The sequence below is a fragment of the Abramis brama genome, assembly GCF_963993115.1.
Source record: "Abramis brama genome assembly, chromosome: 8".
NCBI lineage: Eukaryota > Metazoa > Chordata > Actinopteri > Cypriniformes > Leuciscidae > Abramis > Abramis brama.
In genome coordinates, this window is record NC_139970.1 from 432,501 (window position 1) to 455,179 (window position 22,679).

The window sequence follows — 22,679 nt, forward strand, 5'->3', positions numbered from 1 at the left end:
AGCTGAAGTGTGTCATGTTACCTTTAAATAGCAGTGACATGAAGCTGTCATGTGCACCATATTTTTATGACAACAGCACTCCCTATTAATGATTATTCATTAACACACCACATTAAATGAATCTCTTGTTCTGTCATCATTTGTTCAGGTGTTGTAACTTCATGTATCAGTGTAATATACTCTTCTTCATGTATCAGTGTAATATACTCTTCTGTCCTCAAGCATTTTTCCTGTTTTAAGACACAGAGACAAGATTGCATAGTGCTTTCTTCCAAAAGAAAGGTCATCGTGTTCTTGCCCCATATGTGTGGTTAGTTCTGACACGAAATGGTCATGTTTATTTCGCTCCTTCCTTTCTCTATCTACACTTTTCTGTTTGGTTTATCTTTTGTTTGTTCTCATTTCTGTGCTTTTGTCAAGTTCAGTTTTAGGTTTAGATTTAACTGCTTTTATTTAGTATAATTCTCACAGTCGTGGTTCCTGTGTGTGGTGTTGTCCTTGCTCCTCGTGTTAGGGTTAGGGTCATGGCTCCATGTCACAGCCGGGTGGACTGCCCAGGTCTCTGATCCAACTGTGTGGTTTCCACTTCCACTGGCCCCACCATGACCACCTGCCCCTTCATCCAGTGGTCCAGGCCTGCTTCTGCTCCAGGATCCTGGCCATGTTCTAGGCCCTCATCCTCTTCAAGGGTCTGCCCCCCCCCCCTTGGGCTGTCGCTGAGAAACACGGAGTTTGAGCTCCCTCCAAAGATTCTCTATTGGGTTTAGGTCTGGAGACTGGCTAGGCCACGCCAGAACCTTGATATGCTTCTTACAGAGCCACTCCTTGGTTATCCTGGCTGTGTGCTTCGGGTCATTGTCATGTTGGAAGACCCAGCCTCGACCCATCTTCAATGCTCTAACTGAGGGAAGGAGGTTGTTCCACAAAATCTCGCAATACATGGCCCCGGTCATCCTCTCCTTAATACAGTGCAGTCGCCCTGTCCCATGTGCAGAAAAACACCCCCAAAGCATGATGCTACCACCCCCATGCTTCACAGTAGGGATGGTGTTCTTGGGATGGTACTCATCATTCTTCTTCCTCCAAACACGTTTAGTGGAATTATGACCAAAAAGTTCTATTTTGGTCTCATCTGACCACATGACTTTCTCCCATGACTCCTCTGGATCATCCAAATGGTCATTGGCAAACTTAAGACGGGCCTTGACATGTGCTGGTTTAAGCAGGGGAACCTTCCGTGCCATGCGTGATTTCAAACCATGACGTCTTAGTGTATTACCAACAGTAACCTTGGAAACGGTGGTCCCAGCTCTTTTCAGGTCATTGACCAGCTCCTCCCGTGTAGTTCTGGGCTGATTTCTCACCTTTCTTAGGATCATTGAGACCCCACGAGGTGAGATCTTGCATGGAGCCCCAGTCCGAGGGAGATTGACAGTCATGTTTAGCTTCTTCCATTTTCTAATGATTGCTCCAACAGTGGACCTTTTTTCACCAAGCTGCTTGGCAATTTCCCCGTAGCCCTTTCCAGCCTTGTGGAGGTGTACAATTTTGTCTCTAGTGTCTGTGGACAGCTCTTTGGTCTTGGCCATGTTAGTAGTTGGATTCTTACTGATTGTATGGGGTGGACAGGTGTCTTTATGCAGCTAACGACCTCAAACAGGTGCATCTAATTTAGGATAATAAATGGAGTGGAGGTGGACATTTTAAAGGCAGACTAACAGGTCTTTGAGGGTCAGAATTCTAGCTGATAGACAGGTGTTCAAATACTTATTTGCAGCTGTATCATACAAATAAATAGTTAAAAAATCATATATTGTGATTTCTGGATTTTTTTAATTTAGATTATGTCTCTCACAGTGGACATGCACCTACGATGACAATTTCAGACCCCTCCATGATTTCCAAGTGGGAGAACTTGCAAAATAGCAGGGTGTTCAAATACTTATTTTCCTCACTGTATATATATATATGATGAAATATTAAGATCTACATCGGTTTACAATTTCATCTTAACGCGATTACAAGGCCTCCGGGAGTGTGTGATTTTTGCATACGAGTAGTTTCACCCGTTCCTAAATTTTGTAAATTTAGAAAACATTTTAGAATGGAAGTTATTGATGAATCATGATTTGTTTGTGAAAATGTTCATATACAGATTCAGATTGTGAATGAGACCCATTGTTTTCATTTGAAGTGAAAGATTAGCATTAAGTGAAAGGCTCTCGGGGTGAACTGCCCGAGACATGTACTGTACGCACATATAGGGAAGCATTTTCTCCAAGCCTAGGCTATTATGAGAAGTCATGTCCTGATATTTTTTTAGGAATTCTTTATGAAGAGGAAAAATGAAATGGGCATCACTGCTTTAAGTAAACCGATTTTATTTTCAAAGAAAAACAAAAGGACCATCAGGAAAAGACAGGACTTCCTGTCATATACAGAGAGGACGTACGATACAGTGCCACGACTGAAAACAGACAACCAGTCAGCCAAGAACATATTCAGAAAGTCAAAGCAGCGCTGAGGAAACACCATCTGTATTATTATTATTATTAATAACAAGAATTATGGTTGAAATATATAAAAACAATATCTTAAAATAAAACACAACAATGAACATTAGATTTACAAAATCTTTGTTTTCATCTTTTTTTTTTTTTGTTCCAGGTGAATTTATTCCAGGTTACTGTATATGGGCAATAACTGAACCCCCACAGTCACTCGCTGTGTCTTAACTGTGTGAAGGACTGAGGGATCTTCAGAGTTACTGTATATGGGCAATAACTGAACCCCCACAGTCACTCGCTGTGTCTTAACTGTGTGAAGGACTGAGGGATCTTCAGAGTTACTGTATATGGGCAATAACTGAACCCCCACAGTCACTCGCTGTGTCTTAACTGTGTGACGGACTGAGGGATCTTCAAAGTTAAAGCTTAGGACAAAGGGGGAATAGAGCGCCAGTCCAGTTTCTAAACATGTATGCTTCACTTTTAGTTTTTGCCACTGGCACAATTCACGTTCTTCTTTTAACTCACTGAAAGTTTAACAGCTTTGTTAAAATACTAAAATCAAATCTAATACTAATTATCACAAGAAACAGAAATGTAAAAATGATAGAACATATAAATCTATAAATACTGTGTGTGGGGAGAGCAGAAGTGAGGCATGAACTAAAGAGAGAAAATAACTCCAGAAATCATAATAGACATAATCATACAGATTCACTAAGTTTGTGTGTGAAAACTTTGAGAAAGAAAAGATATAAAACTAAAACAATAATAATATTAAAAACCCTAGAATCACCGAAAAGCTTTCTGTGGAGAGCGTCTCTCGACTCATGCATGCTCATCCCTTCCTTTTCATGTGGTTCAATTACTTAGCACAGTCCTGCCTTTTATTAAATATATACAGTTCAGTTACAAATGATAATAATAATAATAATAATAATAATAGTCCACGACCAAGACAGTCTTTCTCATAAAACTGAAGGTAATGTTTCCATAACTGAGATTAAGTTATTACGGGGATGTCTAAACTTGTATTCTCAGATTAACATCGTCGCTGCCTGATGAAAAACGCATATCTGGGAACAAAGGGCATCATAAACAATCATACGTTAAATGAATCAAACGTCAGTTTTATAACTACGGTTTCTGGTCTGGATGAGTGGACCGTTCGGTTCAGTTTCAGGGCGAGTTTTCCAAGTCCAGTGCATAAAATGCCAGAACTAGCTTTCACTCGCGGTTTCTAGCATACGCTCTTCAAAACATTAGGATAGGGCACACGGTTTGGATGCACACTTCTCAGGGCCAGTGGACATACTTCTTAGATATGGATTAAACCTCTTTCACTGGTCAATTCAATGTAGGAATGAGGCCACTGTCATCAGACAAGTGGCAGAGGAAAACGAGGGAAACGAGAGAAGACAAGAAAAGATGTGGCACAGGACAGTCAACGTTAAATTGACATTAATCCAAATCCATGTTTTTGATGTGCCAAAAGCAAACCCGAGGCTAACACAGCTGTCCGCTTCCTGTTGACATCACATGACCATTAGCTTCATAAGATGGTCCATCAAAACCTCTCAGACACCTTCCACATTACTGTAACTACTCTGCTTAATAAAAACAAACGAATAAAAAAAACCTAGAAATAAATAACCCATAAATAAAAATACAGGACAAAAAGCCATTTTGTGTTTCACCATTGTTATGACACTATTTGTGACTGAGAGACACATTAGCAGGATTTCACCGTTCCTCTCAGCTGAGTCAGATTGTATTAAACTCTAGAGAAAGACATTTACACAGACTAGCAATAATACTGTAGAATACTCAAGCCAGTTCCTCATGCAGCACGCTGCAAAAGGACGCAGATTCGATTTGTGTTTGTCAGTCGTTCAGCAGGCTCTGGGCGTTAGTGTGGCCTGGCCTCAGCCGATCACGTGGAGAACTTCAGTGGTGGATCAGGGGTCGATGCTGTCGGTTACCAGCTGAGCAGGGAGGTCCGACCCAGAGTCATGAAGTAGACCTGGCTAGATCCTCCAGAACGCACAGATGCAAAGAATACCTACAGGACACAAACCAACAGCATCTTACTACTCACACACCGTCAACTCGTTTAGTATATCAGGGTGAATCTCACTGAACCAGTCCAGAGCATGTGCTGTAGTGAAGCGAGGATCACGCTTATATCCACGGACAACAATAATGAGAGATAAATCATTAATGTGTTGATTTGAATAAATAATCATCATTAGACTGTAACACACACCGAACACGCATCACTCTTTTTACGTCTTTCAACAACAGAGTATATCTCTTCAGGGAAAATCAATAAAGGAAAACTTCAGGAAAGAAAGCACAACATATGCTCAGTGGCAGCGGTTTAATAGTTAACCAGGACGAATCAAACGCTGGGTGTGTGATATGTAACAGCTGCTGTATATGACCAACCCATAAAGCCAGTATCCAGCCTTTGCTTGGGCTGAATGCATATCATTTCTTGTGTGTGTGTTTGGGAAGTTGCGGTGACCGAAACAGTGACATTGTATTATTTTGATGGGAGTAAAGCCTGTGTTTATGCGATTAAAGAAACTAAATTTTGCCAAAGAAGAACTTTTACTTGAAATAAATGTTTAATTTAAAAGCAGCCTACTTCAGTGAAATATGATATTGTTTCATAATAATAATTCATTACATTTATATAGTGCTTTTCTCAGCACTCAAGCGATTTACATGGAAGGGGGGAATCTCCTCAACCACCACCAATGTGCAGCTCCACCTGGATGATGCGACGGCAGCCATGTTGTGCCAGAACACACACACACACCAGCTTACTGGTGGAGAGGAGACAGAGATGAAGAAAATCAGTATATATATAGGGATGATTAGGAGGCCATGATGAACAGAGGCCAATGGGGAAGTTTGTCCAGGACGTTACACCCCTACTCGTTTCCGAAGGGCATCCTAGGATTTTTAATCACCACAGAGAGTCAGGACCTCAGTTTAACGTCTCATCTGAAGTACGGTGTTCTTTGTCAGTATAGTGTCCCCGTCACTATACTGGGGCGTTAGGACCCACACAGACCACAGGGTGAGTAGCGCCCCCTACTGGCCTCACTAACACCTCTTCCAGCAGAAACACAGTTTTCCCAGGAGTCTCCCATCCACTGACCAGACTCAACCCTGCTTAGATTCAGTGGACGACCAGTCTTGGATTACAGGGTGAGATGGCTGCTGGCTATCATCATGCTTAACACTGAGAATTAGAATAACTGTAATGTGTTGATCGAATGCGGATATCTAAATCAGAGAAAATCATAGGTGTGGATGGATGGTTTATATTTAGCAGCGGATTCGGGTGACGTTAGACCTGATCCTCGCATCTCTAATGTCCTGTCAGAAACCGGTCACATTTTACCCCCAAATCGGTGATATTTTGCAGAAAGAAAAAATAACCATTTAATCCAAAATCCAAATTCCAAAAATAGACTTAACTTGTATAAAAAAACAAGGTATAGTCCAGTAACTGATTTTACAGCAAAAACACAAAAAGATGATGTAAAGACTCACCTTGTCATTTCTCTCACACAGAAACTTGAGTCTTTGTGCTCTTTTGTGCATGAAAACTCCATCCAAGTGGCCAGTTTCTACAGAGCGGATCTCTATAGCCTTCTCTCCCCAGCCCATGATCTGGTTAGAGCGAATATAAGCTGCAAGACAAACAAAACAATATAGGTAAGAAATAAAAAAAAATGAACAAATACACACTAACTGGTACCGTATGATAGGCTAAATTCTGTCTCTTTCTTGAGCTGTATTGCAGAGGTCCTGCTCCTAGAGACCCACTATCCTGCTTTAGCTCACCTGCACGTTCAAGTGATCCTGAAGAGCTTGATTAGCTGCTTCAGTTGTGTTTGATTAAGGATGTAGCTAAACTCTGCAGGGCAGTGGGTTCCTAGGAGCAGGGTTGACCTCTAACCTCTGCTATTTTGTAATTAGACACTGCATAAGAGCGTTGATTAGCATTGACAACACACAACAGTAACTACATTTACAATACCGAATGGTCACGAGTGCCCTTAGCTCTGAGCAGGTTGAGCGCAGGATAGACAACATTGCTTTCATCCTTCAGACTCAGTCTTCAGTGCAGGAGTCAACCTTCCTATCTGCATGGGTTCTAGAGTAGGAGGAATAGGAGGACACTAGCTGTGAATATCCTTCCACACGCAGACACATCTGTCAGTGCTTCTAGATTTCACACAGCCTCACACATAGCTAGTGTCTTATCCATCATAAGCCAATTCTCTGGGCCTCACTGTTCCAGCTGCTCTCCGCTGTGATGGTCCTAAACTGGATGGCGTATTCAACTACACTGCGGCTGCCCAGCTAGAGATGAAGGAAGGACACTTCATGGTAGGAGACAGTGACGTCAAATACAGGCTTAAACTCGGCTCAGAACAAACCTCACACAAATCTGTCACCCATGACACGGCCCTTCCCGAAAGGAGAATCATGATTTAAGCCATATTTGACTGGTTCAAGGGGGAGGAGGATGGCTGGAGATCGAACATCAGGGTACATCAGGGTACATTGGGTCAGGAACCTACGACAGGCACTAGGATCACCAGAGAAGCGTTGGGGGCGGGTTTGAGGCAAGGCTCCGTGGCCACATTGGGTACGAGGTGCTGGAGAGGCTGGAGATTTTAATGTTATATCTCCCTGCATTTGATTGAAGAGTGGGGCATTGAAGAGCATTGAAGAGTTGGGTGAGATTTGAGGAGAAAACAACGAGTGCAACAGGATTTTGGCGAGAGCACAGTCATGTATTGCCATTAAATCCTCCTTTTCTCTACTGCGCTCATCTTTTATCATCAGAACAACTCTGGTAAGTCGAAATCAATAAACAAACATTTTGAGTCACAGCATCTTCTCCGGTTATTGTTACTTGCACCACCTGCCACGTTTAGGGTTTCACATGTTAAAAATGCAGGGAGATAGTCAGGCTGACAGAAGATTTCAGAACTAGAGACACACATCCAAACTTTAATCGAGGATAGTAAGAATGCAAAGGCTCTAGATACTGCTTTGGATGCGACTAGCTTAGTGAACCCAGTACATTGGTTTGGTAATATGCTCCGATACATAGCAGACTGTCATAACTTAATGGCTGTCTAAGTGGTGTCTGCAGAATAACATCGGTTTCATAGACAATTGGAAAAGTTTTTGGGGCAGACCTGACCTGTTGAAAAGAGATGGTATTCATCCCTCCTGGGATGGTGCTGCTCTTCTCTCTAGTAATATGGCACATAGTCTTAGAGCTCAAACATGACAATCTGGGGCTCAGGTCAGGAAGAAGACTAAACTGGCTAAACTGACCGTCTGCTAGCTGTCTCATGTCACCAAGGTCACATAAATCCCATCACATAGAGCCTCTTTCACCTAGCTGTCATCCTATAGAGACTGTGTCTGTTCCCCGAATTAGGACATACAAAAAACTCCTAAACCCATCTAAGGGTACAATTTTGATTGATGTTCAACAAATAAAAAAACTATATAATACAAATGAAGAAATGCTAAAGCTTGGGTTGCTGAATATTAGATCCCTTACTTCAAAAGCACTTATTATTAATGATATGATTACAGACTATAACCTAGATGTGCTGTGTTTGACAGAAACCTGGCTAAAACCAAACGATTACATTACTTTAAATGAGTCCACCCTGCACGATTACTGTTATAAACATGAGCCTCGTCTGAAAGGCAAAGGGGGAGGTGTTGCTGTAATTTATAGTAATATATTCAGTATTACAGAGAAGTCTAGTTTCAAATATAATTATTTTGAAGTGTTGGTGCTTTAAGCTATATAGTGTAAGTGATAAATCCCGAATGACATTGTGAAATTGATCCACAAATCGCGATGCATTGATTTATTGCCCCAGCCCTACAATTAAACATTTTATACATTTTAAAATCTTGCCAATTACTTACAAAGCACTAAATGGTTTAGCTCCGCAGTACTTGAGTGAGCTCTTAACGCATTATAGTCCTTCACGTCTATTGCGATCACAAAACTCTGGCCAGTTGATAACGCCTAGAATATCAAAAATCAACTGCAGGTGGTAGATCCTTCTCCTATTTAGCACCAAAACTTTGGAATAGTCTTCCTAGCATTGTTTGAGAAGCAGACACACTCACAGACTAAAAATGCTGTATTATCCAGGTCAGACAAGTAATTGGCGATGTCACTTTGTAAAGAAGGACTACACGCCTGCGCATATATATTCAAATGCACATACCTATAGACTAAACACGTAATATCCATGTGCACGCCATCAACGTTTTCACAGATTCACGTTTTTGAAGTTTACACAGAGATTATAACGGTATCGTTTTCAGAATTGTGGAAAAAAACTATTTCAAATAAAGAATGAGAATTGTGTTCTCAGAATTAAAAGTTTTCTTTCTTTTTTGTTGAAAACAGTGTCGTGTTAGCTGCCCCTGAGTTGATAACTAATGATTTTTACAAAGGAAATTAATCAATCAAAAACTTACTTCAGCTGGACAATGACTTTCTTCTAGAGCTGCTGTACAGCTAAAACAATCTTTGTCGCTTTCACTTCTTATTATCAGTGTAAAGCTGCTTTGAAACTATCTTTATTGTAAAACGCACTATATAAATTAAGGTGACCTGATTTAGTCAAGGCTGCAAAACTGACTCCATTACAAATATGGTAAAACTATCACTTCTTCCACTAAAGATTGCACAGCTTAGAAAAACTCGATGTTGTAACAGAAACTATTGACTCTCTTTTCTAGCACTTTAGACATGGTTGCTCCTTTGCACTTAAGAAGATTAAGGATATAGTCAGACAGCATGGTTTAATGAGCACACTCTGGCCCTCAAGAAAGCAGCCTGGAAAATGAAATGCAGCTGTAAGAAAACAAAACTAGAGGTATTTCGCATTACATGGAAGGACAGTTTATCTGCCTACAGAAAGGCATTACAAACTGCAAAATCTGCTTACTTTGCGACTCCTCTTAGAAAAAAACAAACACAACCTTTAGGTATTTATTTGATACAGTGGCTAAATTAACGAGAAATAAAGCTTCAACTCCAGGCGTTTCCATAAAGTACAAGAGTAATGGCTTTATGAATTTATTTACTTGCTAGATTGATACTATTAATAGTTCCTTGAACTACCCGGTGTGAAAGCCCCTAATAACTGAATTTTTTTTTAAACCCTGCTGATTACTTATAAAGCTCTGAATGGTTTAGCTCCCCAGTACTTGAGCGAGCTCTTAACACATTATAGCCCTTCATGTTTGTTGCAGTCTCAAAAATCTGGTCAGTTGATAATACCTAAAATATTAAAAGATCCTTTTCCTATTTAATGTTCAAACTCCTGGCATTGTTCGGGAAGCGGACACACTTGGTTTAAACTCAGTTAAAACGCATCTCTTTAACCTGGCATAAACATAACACACTATCACATTTCTATCATTCAAATCCATTAAAGGATTATTAGGCGCCATGAATTAGGTCAACCTGAGCTGGGAAAACTTCCCATAACACCAGGTGTACTCGTTAAATTGTAAGAAGAATGGCATCATTAGCCTGATCACAGACACGACCACAGACATCATTAGCCTGTTAGACACGACCACAACGCATGATGTAGTCAGCCGGATCCGGCCGTATCCAGATCAGATGATGGACCTGCACCTAGACACGACCACAACCCATGATGTAGTCAGCCGGATCTGGGCCGGATCCAGATCAGATGGAGGACCTGCACCTAGACACGACCACAACCCATGATGTAGTCAGCCGGATCCGGGCCGTATCCAGATCAGATGGTGGACCTGCGCCTAGACACGACCACAACCCATGATGTAGTCAGCCGGATCTGGGCCGGATCCAGATCAGATGGAGGACCTACGCCTAGACATGACCACAACCCATGATGTAGTCAGACGGATCCGGGCCGTATCCAGATCAGATGGAGGACCTGCGCCTAGACACGACCACAACACATGATGTAGTCAGCCGGATCAGGGCCGTATCCAGACCAGATGGAGGACCTGCGCCTAGACACGACCACAACCCATGATGTAGTCAGCCGGATCCGGGCCGTATCCAGATCAGATGGAGGACCTGCGTCTAGACACGACCACAATGCAGCCCTGAATGTCAGTGAAGACCATGAACTCTAGACGAGCCCTAGAGACAGATCCCCTGTGAAGACATGACAGCCATCGGCACAGACGAGTCCTGCACAGAACAGACTCTATGGCCAGCTTCAACTCCGTATGCCAGCGTGATGCATCACAATATTCAAGCAGAAGGAACTGGATGAAATATGCTGAATGATACTAATATACAATCTGACTTGATGCAGCCGTATCATAATAACACGGTGTTCGTCGTTGGCCAGAGGAGAACTGAGCGATTGAGTCTGGTTTCTCTCAAGGGTTTTCCTCCATTCTGTCGCTGAAGTTTGTGTTCGTCACTGTCGCCTCTGGCTTCATTAGTTGGAGACACTAACTGAGCTGATGATGACATCACTGTTTTCTCCAGAACTGCTGTATAGATGAACTTGAACGTTTCATATTTGATGATCTTTACACAGTTAACACCCTGGGGTCGGCGGTATCGCCGGTGATACCAGCTCGCTTTTTTTTTTATCTGTTCAAAAGAGATTCATTTTGCTCTGTTGACTTTGATATTACAAACACGTTTCATACATCAATCGATTCTGTTAAATGTGTATTATTTTTGTGTATACTCACAATAAAAACAGTGTTTTGCTTTTTGACAAATAAAGAAAAATAAACACGAAGCGAGTTCTGCCTTCTCTCTGTCAGTGTAGTCCATTCTGAAACGCGTCCGAAAATTAACAATAACTCAGTGAATACTCAGTCAAACAGGCATACAGACACACCGGCATGAAGCTTGAATTCTCTTCTTTTAAATGAAGTAATTTATATAAAAAAACAAATATTCTCAGTTCATGTAATCTGTAAGAAAAGAGCGAGATGTCAGTCGTTCTCATCTCATCTAATTATTTTTAATGTGACTCCGCCCACGGAGAGCGCGCACTATTCAAACGCAAATGACTGAGGCAATCCACGCAAACCTGTGAACGCCCCCATATTAGCTCGAGAAAACACAAGTTTAATCAGATCATTGTAGCCTACTTGTTTACACCGTCTCGCAGCGCTGTGAGGAATAATAATAATGGAAAATGTACCTCAGAAGTGCGGGTATTTCGAGGAGCAAGGATCCGACTGAGCTGAGGAATACTGTAGTAAGTTTTTTTTCCTTCTCAAGTGAATCGCGTTTCTGTTTGTGAATGAATGAACGGCAGAGATGCGCGCTGTTCACCACAGCTCGCAAAAAGACAGTTTAAATTTAAATCGCGTTTCTGTGTGTGAATGAATGATGATGTTTTAGCAAACTGTATTGCTATACTGAGATGAGTAAAAATCGACTGAAATATGTTGAAATAAAATGTAGGCTATTTGTATAAGCAACGTATTAAACTGCAAATTAACATTTATATGCCCTAATATTTCATAAAAACAATGTTACAGTCAGGCGAAATATGAAAGACAACATTTTGTTGACTAGATTTGAGTACAGTTTTTACTGTAGAATATACTGCCTCATCAAATAAGCTTTTGTTTAGCAATTTCTGCTCATATGTTATATATATATATATATATATATATATATATATATATATATATATATATACACACATACATGTACATGTACATATATATGCATGCATGTATGTATGTATGTATGTATATATATTTATAAAATACATATATAAAATATTTATATATATAAAATAAAATAATATTTTTGTCAAAAATAAAGTCATCAACTAAGATGTTAGCTGTTCCAATGTTGGCTATATTCAAACTAATGAATACATAATAAAATGTAGGCCTATAATCATTTTTTTACAAAGAAAGAGTACACTTGAAATATTGTTGAAATTGTAATTATTGTTGTAATTGTAACCTTTTTAATAAAATAGCAAAAGATATTTACAAGATAGATGTAAGCAAAATCTTAAATGGTCAATATAAGTCTTCTTCTAAATATATCTTTTGTCCTTGCATTGTGGCTCAGTCAGTGTCACACCTGAATGAATGGCTCATTATGCATAATGGGTGGGACATTGTATTCTCAGGTGTAAACCACTCCTCGTTCACGCCCCCCTCGCATATTGGCTTTCCAAGCAAAACCTGTCTTACACAATTTAAATCAATGTATTGTTTTACGTGAACGATAAAGCAAGACTATTTTCACATAATTTTGAAGCCAGAACTCGAAGCGACAACATCCATTAGTCAAAAGTCTTGTGGACACATATTTAGTATGAGTTTTGTGGTCTTATTTCAGCAACTTTCATTTTTATTTTTTTCAATAACCACGCATAAACATTATTCTCTTAAAAATACAAACATCTACATACATGATGCTTACATATTATGGTAGCCCTGTTTGTGCTATATAGAGTGAATTTATACCTTTGCCATTATCATGTTTATAAATAACTGAAAAAAGCACAAATGTCAGGGCATGTCAAAACATCCCAAGGGCCCCAAAAACACCTTAGACCCCAGAGGGTTAAACTAAACTAAATCAACATTGAACTGACCTTAACAATGACACTATTTTCTTTTCTATCTTTTTTTTAAATTTTACAGCAGAAAAAAATTCTGTAAATTTTTACAGCAGAATTGAACTCTGTTTGCATCAATGAATCATTATTTTCCCATTTATCGGTTTAAAGCTGCTTTGAAACTATCTGTATTGTCAGTTTTTTTTTTACCTTACTCTTTGTTACAGTTTTCTTTCAGCTAAAAATAAACATTATGGTGGGGAAAGACTATATATAAACGCAATCAGAGCATAAATGTATAATATAAAAGAGAAGCAAATGTACCAGCCTGCAGAGTTGTGCAGTTGGATAAAGTCCATGTCCAACGGTACTGTAGGCTGGAGAGAACGCTGATTAAAAAAAGAGAAAACAAGCACCGAGCCATTTCCCCCAACAAACAGTTTGAGGCGAGTTGCCTTTATTTAACATAAAAAGCTTAATACGGCAACTAACTTCTCCGTCTTGATGACATTGCAATTTATGACAGGATATGAACCACATGCAATTCCTCTGACTTTGTTCCCATTGGCAGTCGCTCTCAAAAGTTGCTGCTCATTTCATCTGCATAAATCAGGCAGCAATTGGCTTCGTTGTGTAACGCCTCTGTCAGAGCCACATGCATTTAATGCTTCACATATCCCAATGTGCATTGCGTCATGTATACTTGGACAGTGTAGCTCAACTATGCAAAAACCACTGCAGCTTGACTATTACTTCATGCAAACATACTGACAGATATTTACTAACAAAATAGTACTCGGCCTTCTAAAAACAGAAATATTGTAACAATAGAGTAATGAGTGAATAGCATTGAAGGCGTGATTAACGTACCAACAGATGTGGGCATCTCGCCCCACTGGAGCACCACATCTTTAGTGATGCGGCCGTAGGTGTTGACATACACACCCTCGTCTTCATAACACACCAGAAGCTCAATGCCATCCGTGTTCGGCAGGATGATGATGGCGTGCGACTGGATACTCATCTGAATCTACAAAGAGAACAAAGAGAGAGGATGATGAAGGCTGGGAAACGCTGCTGGAATAATCTAATGCTTTGCACTATCAATACATACGTGAGTTGGCAGATAAATGTCATAGACGGCTCCTGAGTCGACATCCACGGCATGAAACCCAGAGCATGACCCATAGATGACCTTTAACCTTTGGCCTTCTTCAACTGTCAGGTCAACTAGCAGTGGCTTGTGCACCAGATCACCAAACGACTACCACAGAAAGAGAGAAATGTCATCATGGTTTTATTGTGAGATTCGTCTTCTTTTTAAATTTTACAATAAATATCAGCATATGTAATAAATATTACATATTTATTTATAACATGGCCCATTTACACTAAGGATTATAACTATAACTATATAATAACTTTATTAGCGTCCACACTAACGCACAATATCGCTTATTATAAGCGCACTGCGATTAAATGCTCGAGCTCTTTAAAGCAGGATGGATTCTGATTGGCCGTCAATGTTTTTATCATTCATCAGATGGGGAAAAAAAAATAACTTCCAGAGTGATTCCAACAACATCGTTTCTCTGCGCCGTTATTGTTATAGTATAACTTTATACACCTCGCCGCTAAGAGATGAGCAAACCGTTTACAACAGCACATCCTGCTTGACTCGTTCTCATGGACATATTAGGTTCATCACCTTGAAAGCCATGAATTTGTGGTATGGTTTGGGAGCCCACGCATACACCTCTACTGAATTCTTCAGGGCCAGAACCAAGAACTTGATCCTCTCGTACTTCACTACAGACCAAACAAACAACAGACGTCAGTGCAATACTGTGCAGCAATGAAAGGGTTAACCAGATCAAGACTTCATTAAAGTACCTCTTTAAGGTGTTTTCTGCAGAGTAGATATAACAAACCAGGAATTTGTTTTAGGGAATCTTTTGGATAGGAACACATACCGACTTTGTAGTGCACACAGCCCTCCAGGTCTCCTACGGTGGTCCAGCCCTGCTTCTTCTCCACCTCAGGGTCATTGTGGAGGATCTTGTTCCTCAGCCACGAAAGATAGTACACACGCAGTTTATTCTTCTTCCCTAGGATTGGAAGCTGGAATCAACATGTGCACTTTGTGTCTGTGCCCATGACTTATAATAATAATTCATTACATTTCTATAGCGCTTTTCTAGGTACTCAGAGCGCTTTACATGTGGAAGGGGGGAATCTCCTCAACCACCACTTACTGAACTTAGCAATTAGCAATTATGTATGATAAATTGTGACATTTTCTCTGTATTTTCCCATAAGACTGAAGAGAGGATCAAAGAATACTGTCAGGAAATCATGATTTTGCACTGATCTTCAACCAGGGTTTAAATAAACTAGAGCTAAAGGGTTATAGGATTTCATGGCTGAGCTGAAACCTTTTCAAATATAATGGAAAAAAGACCAAACATTTCCAAAGAATTAGCCGTATAACAAATTACTTCTATACACCTTTTACATTTATAAAGAATTTGCAGCCAGTATAAATAACTAAGCAACTTCAACGTAAAGTACAGGACTTCCTGTGTGTCATGTAACATTTCAACATGTCTAAACATGAAAAGTACAGCATGTGTCACTACAATTTTAAAACTAGGTTTGCACAGTTTTGTCATGTCTGAGACTTTACCACAAAGACAGACAGAAATAGAAGAAAATAGGGGAACTACATTGTTTGTGAAGGTATGCAAGAGAACCAAATCACAAGAGAGGATGTTATGTAACACTGAAAGCACAAACACACGGAAACATCCTCCTACATACAGACCAATACCCAGAGATCCTGTACGAGGCTTCGGTACCTGATATTGTCACTAGTACATTAAGTCCCTCCAAAACATCCATTTGTTGAAAGCGTCTACGACTAATAAGCGGGTAGACTTTCCCTTGACCGCTGCGATCCAGAAGCATGAGTCCGCTCTCTGTCCCGACTAACAGATTAACACCTGAGGGAGAGAGAGAAACAGAGGAAAAACTGCTTTAACTCACTCTCTTAAACACTTATCTAACACCACTCCAGTGAACTCTAGTGTCGAGTCAGAATGAAACTGTTCAAAGCCGGTTCCTCTTCGGTGACCATTTTCTGATACCAAATATTCATGGAAAGGAAAGTTGCTTCAGAGGCAGAGCAGGTTATTTTGATGAACGATCAAACGTTGGTTTTCTTTGGGAGAAACATGCACTGATCAGTCATACACAAGAAGACCAGGAGTGTTTATTAAGAAAGTTAACGGGGTCGATTTCATATTGACTTCCATGCAATAACAGATAGAGCTGTGACAATGCAATCATGTATTGCGTTACTTTTCACAATACTATTTTAATATTTCTATTTTTGCACTCAATCATGCCCTGAAGTTAATAGAAGAAGAATATATTTAGGACACATAATGTAATTAATAAAGTAATGTACATAAGTGCAAAGTGTGAGACCAGCATTTCTGTGGTAAAGAGACTGAAGCCAAGTTTCGCTGTGATTTCAGTCTTGTGTTTCTGTAGCACTGGATTCGTAGCATGTCGCTTGTGCATGAACACAAAGACGTGGTGTTGGACTGGTGTTGGAGTGGTGTGTTGGACTGTTGTTGGGGTGGTGTTGGACTGGTGTTGGACTGGTGTGTTGGAGTGGTGTTGGACTGGTGTTGGACTGGTGTGTTGGAGTGGTGTTGGACTGGTGTGTTGGAGTGGTGTTGGACTGGTGTGTTGGAGTGGTGTTGGACTGGTGTGTTGGAGTGGTGTTGGACTGGTGTTGGACTGGTGTGTTGGAGTGGTGTTGGACTGGTGTTGGACTGGTGTTGGAGTGGTGTTGGACTGGTGTGTTGGAGTGGTGTTGGACTGGTGTGTTGGAGTGGTGTTGGACTGGTGTTGGACTGGTGTTGGAGTGGTGTTGGACTGGTGTGTTGGAGTGGTGTTGGACTGGTGTGTTGGAGTGGTGTTGGACTGGTGTGTTGGAGTGGTGTTGGACTGGTGTTGGAGTGGTGTTGGACTGGTGTGTTGGAGTGGTGTTGGACTGGTGTTGGACTGGTGTGTTGGAGTGGTGTGTTGGACTGGTGTTGGACTGGTGTGTTGGACTGTTGTTGGGGTGGTGTTGGACTGGTGTGTTAGACTGGTGTTGGACTGGTGTTGGACTGGTGTTGGAGTGGTGTTGGACTGGTGTGTTGGAGTGGTGTTGGACTGGTGTGTTGGAGTGGTGTTGGACTGGTGTTGGACTGGTGTTGGAGTGGTGTTGGACTGGTGTGTTGGAGTGGTGTTGGACTGGTGTGTTGGAGTGGTGTTGGACTGGTGTGTTGGACTGGTGTTGGACTGGTGTTGGAGTGGTGTTGGACTGGTGTGTTGGAGTGGTGTTGGACTGGTGTTGGACTGGTGTGTTGGAGTGGTGTGTTGGACTGGTGTTGGAGTGGTGTGTTGGACTGTTGTTGGGGTGGTGTTGGACTGGTGTGTTGGAGTGGTGTTGGACTGGTGTATTGGAGTGGTGTGTTGGACTGGTGTGTTGGAGTGGTGTGTTGGACTGTTGTTGGGGTGGTGTTGGACTGGTGTTGGACTGGTGTGTTGGAGTGGTGTTGGACTGGTGTGTTGGAGTGGTGTTAGACTGGTGTTGGACTAGTGTTGGACTGGTGTGTTGGAGTGGTGTTGGACTGGTGTGTTGGAGTGGTGTTGGACTGGTGTTGGACTTGTGTGTTGGACTGGTGTGTTGGACTGGTGTGTTGGACTGGTGTTGGACTGGTGTTGGACTGGTGTGTTGGGGTGGTGTTGGACTGGTGTGTTGGGGTGGTGTTGGACTGGTGTGTTGGAGTGGTGTTGGACTGGTGTGTTGGAGTGGGGCTGGACTGGTGTTGGGGTGGTATTGGGGTGGTGTTGGACTGGTGTGTTGGGGTGGTGTTGGACTGGTGTGTTGGACTGGTGTGTTGGACTGGTGTTGGGGTGGTGTTGGGTGGGGTGGTGTTGGACTGGTGTTGGACTGGTGTGTTGGACTGGTGTGTTGGACTGGTGTTGGACTGGTGTTGGACTGGTGTGTTGGAGTGGTGTTGGACTGGTGTGTTGGAGTGGTGTTGGACTGGTGTTGGACTGGTGTGTTGGACTGGTGTTGGACTGGTGTGTTGGACTGGTGTGTTGGACTGGTGTGTTGGACTGGTGTGTTGGACTCTTCAGAGCGGGACTCACCCCACAGAGCAGCGCACAAGATCTCAGAGTTGAACCTCTTCTTGTATTTGCGTATCTCTGGTGTGTCGTTCTGTGGCCGAGTGTTGACAGGATTGACGTTGACCACCGAACCCTTACGGGACGCGTCCTGACGCAGAGCCTCCTGCAGTCGAGCATCATTACTGTAACCTGAGGAACATCAAGATGTTAGGGAAAATCAACTCACATTTATCTGAGAAGCACTTTCACACACACACACACACACACACACACACACACACACACACACACACACACACACACACACACACACACACACACAGCTTCACAGAAAACCATGGTCTTAATGTTTATATGATCTAAACATCTTCATGACTCAATCGTTTTTATCGGATTAGAGCTGGATGATAATATCGCTTTACGTTAAGTTAGTAAGTACATTAAGTACATTAAGTTATTTTGACATTATTTTCATGACAATTAGGTAATATTTACCCCCAATTCTGATTACTGTAATGCACTTAAATTTTTTTCACTCATATTTCCAATTGATTTTTTTTAAGTCAATAAATTAAATGCAGTACAACAAATACCCTTCTGGTGTATAAATAATTTTAACAGAAAAAAAAGGTCAACAGAATTGAGAGTGGGGTTTTCTAAAATTTGCGTTCTGGTAATGAGAATTTAAGGGGAAATAATTTCTTCATTTGTCCAAAAAAAAGAGGCTCAATTGCAGTAAGCATTTTTTTTCTTTTAATATATATATATATTTTTTTTTTCAGATTCACTTTTTAATGAAAATTTGTAGCACTTTCCAAGATCTGCGAGAAAGGTCAAATGATTGACAATGATTATTAAAATGTCATATTAATTCTCTACATCTGAGGCATAATGTTGATTACCACTCAAATAATTTTTTAACTCATCCCTAGTGTTCTCCCAGAGCAGCAGAAGCACCTTGTGGGCTCTCACACACACTCACCAGCATTATTGAGCGCGCTGCCGGTGGACGGAGACACCTGGAGGAGGCGCGGGTCGATGAAGGGAGTGAACGAGGAGGAAGACTTGTGCTTCGGCACAGTGGGAGTCTGTGAGAGGACCGGCAGCAAACAATCAGAAAACACCGGAAATTACAGTACACTTCAGTAAATGTAGGAAAGTTTGAAAAAACTCAACAAGAACTAAACACACAAATGATAAAATATGAATGACTTGATGGTGGTTGGTGAAAAATAAAATACGAATAGACTGATGGAAACAATGATCATTGCAATTCTTAGAATAAGAAAGGAACAACAAGGGAGGAAATGGATGCAAGCAAGCTGAAGGAGAAACCCCTCTGACAAAAGCATTTCTCTTTTCTTGGTTTCTGGGGTTCAGTTACGTGACGTCTGATTTCCTGCTGCAATCATTCTCACGCATAACAGCGAAGAGGAGTTTCTTCTCATTGGACAAGCGCACATAGCTCATATTTTGTGACGTCGTTTTAGCAGAAAAAATGACTTGTTCAGCCTGTACAGATCAGTTCAGTTTGCAAGAAATGGTGTCTTAAGGGATTGACGACACGTAAACCGTTGTCTTCCACTGGATTCGAAAGATCGGGAAATAGACGACGGCTGACTGTGGACTTTGCGTCCAATTGGCTGAGAGATTTATGAAGAAAACTCATAAAAATATTATCAATAATATGAAGAAAACTCACAATTAAATGTCAAATAGTGCTGAACTTTATTAGAAAATTATCAATAATGATTTACCCATGACAATGTTTTGTAATTAAAAACATTAATAAAATTACCTATGCTTCATCACCACAGACACATAAAAGTACTGCTTTTATCCATTTTATTTTATTGTCATATGATATATATATAAATGTACAAAAAGGGAGAAAAAAAAAAAAAAAGAGGAGAAAAATAAAATCTATTCAGGTCTTGTTAATATTCACTATATTGCCAAAAGTTTTGGGACATCTGCCTTTACATGCATGTGAACTTATCCGTATGGTTTAATATGGAGTTGGCCACCCTTTGCAGCAATAACTGCTTCAGCTCTTCTGTGAAGACTAGGTTCCACTAGGTTTAGGAGTGTGTTTATGGGAATGTTTGACCATTCTTCTAGAAGTGCATCAAGTAAGGTCCGGCACTGATGTTGGAGGAGAAGCTCTCAGTCTACGCTCTAATTCATCCCAAAGCTGTTCTCTCGGGTTGAGTTCAGGACTCTGTGCAGGCCAGTCCAGTTCCTCCACACCAGACTCCTCATCCATGTGTTTATGGACCTGCTTTGTGCACTGGAGCATAGGTGGGAGCATGAAATTGTCCAAAATGTCTTGGTATGCAGAAGCATTCAGAGTTCCTTTCACTGGAACTAAAGGGGCCAAGCCCAAACCCTAAAAACAACCCCACACCATAATCCCCCCTCCACCAAACTTTACACTTGGCACAATGCAGTCAGGCAAGTCCTGTTCTCCTGGCAACTGCCAAACCCCGACTCGTCCATCGGATTGCCAGACAGAGAAGCGTGATTCGTCACTCCAGAGAACATGTCTCCACTGCATCCCACGCTTTACACCACTGTATCCCACGCTTTACCCCACTGCACCCCACGCTTTACTCCACTGCACCCCACGCTTTACACCACTGCACCCCACGCTTTACACCACTGCACCCCACGCTTTACTCCACTGCACCCCACGCTTTACACCACTGCATCCAACGCTTTACTCCACTGCACCCCACGCTTTACACCACTGCACCCCACGCTTTACTCCACTGCACCCCACGCTCAACACCACTGCACCCCACGCTTTACACCACTGCACCCCACGCTTTACACCACTGCACCCCACGCTTTACACCACTGCACCCCACGCTTTACACCACTGCACCCCACGCTTTACTCCACTGCATCCAACGCTTTACTCCACTGCACCCCACGCTTTACTCCACTGCACCCCACGCTTTACACCACTGCACCCCACGCTTTACACCACTGCACCCCACGCTTTACTCCACTGCACCCCACGCTTTACACCACTGCATCCAACGCTTTACTCCACTGCACCCCACGCTTTACACCACTGCACCCCACGCTTTACTCCACTGCACCCCACGCTCAACACCACTGCACCCCACGCTCAACACCACTGCACCCCACACTAAACACCACTGCATCCCACGCTTTACTCCACTGCATCCCAAGCTTTACTCCACTGCATCCCACGCTTTACACCACTGCACCCCACGCTTTACTCCACTGCACCCCACGCTTTACACCACTGCACCCCACGCTTTACTCCACTGCATCCCCACGCTTTACACCACTGCACCCCACGCTTTACTCCACTGCACCCCACGCTTTACTCCACTGCACCCCACGCTTTACACCACTGCATCCCACGCTTTACTCCACTGCACCCCACGCTTTACTCCACTGCACCCCACGCTTTACTCCACTGCACCCCACGCTTTACACCACTGCATCCCACGGTTTACACCACTGCATCCCATGCTTTACACCACTGCATCCAACTCTTTACACCACTGCATCACACGTTTTACACCACTGCACCCCACGCTTTACTCCACTGCACCCCACGCTTTACACCACTGCACCCCACGCTTTACTCCACTGCACCCCACGCTTTACTCCACTGCACCCCACGCTTTACTCCACTGCACCCCACGCTTTACACCACTGCATCCCATGCTTTACTCCACTGCATCCAACGCTTTACACCACTGCACCCCACGCTGTACTCCACTGCATCGCACACTAAAAACAACCCCACACCATAATCCCCCCCTCCACCAAACTTTACACTTGGCACAATGCAGTCAGGCAAGTACTGTTCTCCTGGCAACCGCCAAACCATCAGATTGCCAGACAGAGAAGCGTGATTCGTCACTCCAGAGAACATGTCTCCGCTGCATCCCACGCTTAACCCCACTGCACCTCACGCTTAACACCACTGCATCCAACTCTTTACACCACTGCAACCCACGCTTTACACCACTGCACCCCACGCTTTACACGACTGCATCCAACGCTTTACTCCACTGCACCCCACTGCTCGGCCATGGAACCCCATTCCATAAAGCTCTATGCAATGTTGGTGAGCTAATCTGAAGGCCACAGAAGTGTGGAGGTCTGTAGCTGTTGACTGCAGAAAGTTGGTGACTTCTGCGCACTGTGAACCTCAGCATGCGCTGACCCCGCTCTGTGATTTTACATGGCCTTCCACCTCGTGGCTGAGTTGCTGTTGTCCCCAATTGCTTCCACTTTGTTATAATACGACTAACAATTGACTGTGGAATATTTAGAAGTGAGGAAATTTCACGAA

The 22,679-nt window shown here is 42.2% G+C and overlaps 1 protein-coding gene across 2 annotated transcripts in view; it reads right to left on the reverse strand.

Moving 5' to 3' along the window:
- Nucleotides 1–2,361: 2,361 nt before the first annotated feature.
- The window catches only part of LOC311088031 (mitogen-activated protein kinase kinase kinase kinase 4-like), an 81,132-nt gene continuing 60,814 nt past the window's right edge, over nucleotides 2,362–22,679 (reverse strand). For both annotated transcript variants that reach the window (XM_084121656.1, XM_084121655.1), the window contains 9 exons: nucleotides 19,320–19,425; nucleotides 18,359–18,526; nucleotides 16,003–16,146; nucleotides 15,118–15,252; nucleotides 14,853–14,953; nucleotides 14,259–14,408; nucleotides 14,015–14,174; nucleotides 6,075–6,214; nucleotides 2,362–4,569 (listed from right to left, as the gene is read on the reverse strand). In XM_084121656.1, coding sequence (XP_083977782.1) covers nucleotides 4,486–4,569; nucleotides 6,075–6,214; nucleotides 14,015–14,174; nucleotides 14,259–14,408; nucleotides 14,853–14,953; nucleotides 15,118–15,252; nucleotides 16,003–16,146; nucleotides 18,359–18,526; nucleotides 19,320–19,425 — 1,188 coding nt within the window. In that variant the 3' untranslated portion in view covers nucleotides 2,362–4,485. The remainder of the gene's footprint in view (nucleotides 4,570–6,074; nucleotides 6,215–14,014; nucleotides 14,175–14,258; nucleotides 14,409–14,852; nucleotides 14,954–15,117; nucleotides 15,253–16,002; nucleotides 16,147–18,358; nucleotides 18,527–19,319; nucleotides 19,426–22,679) is intronic.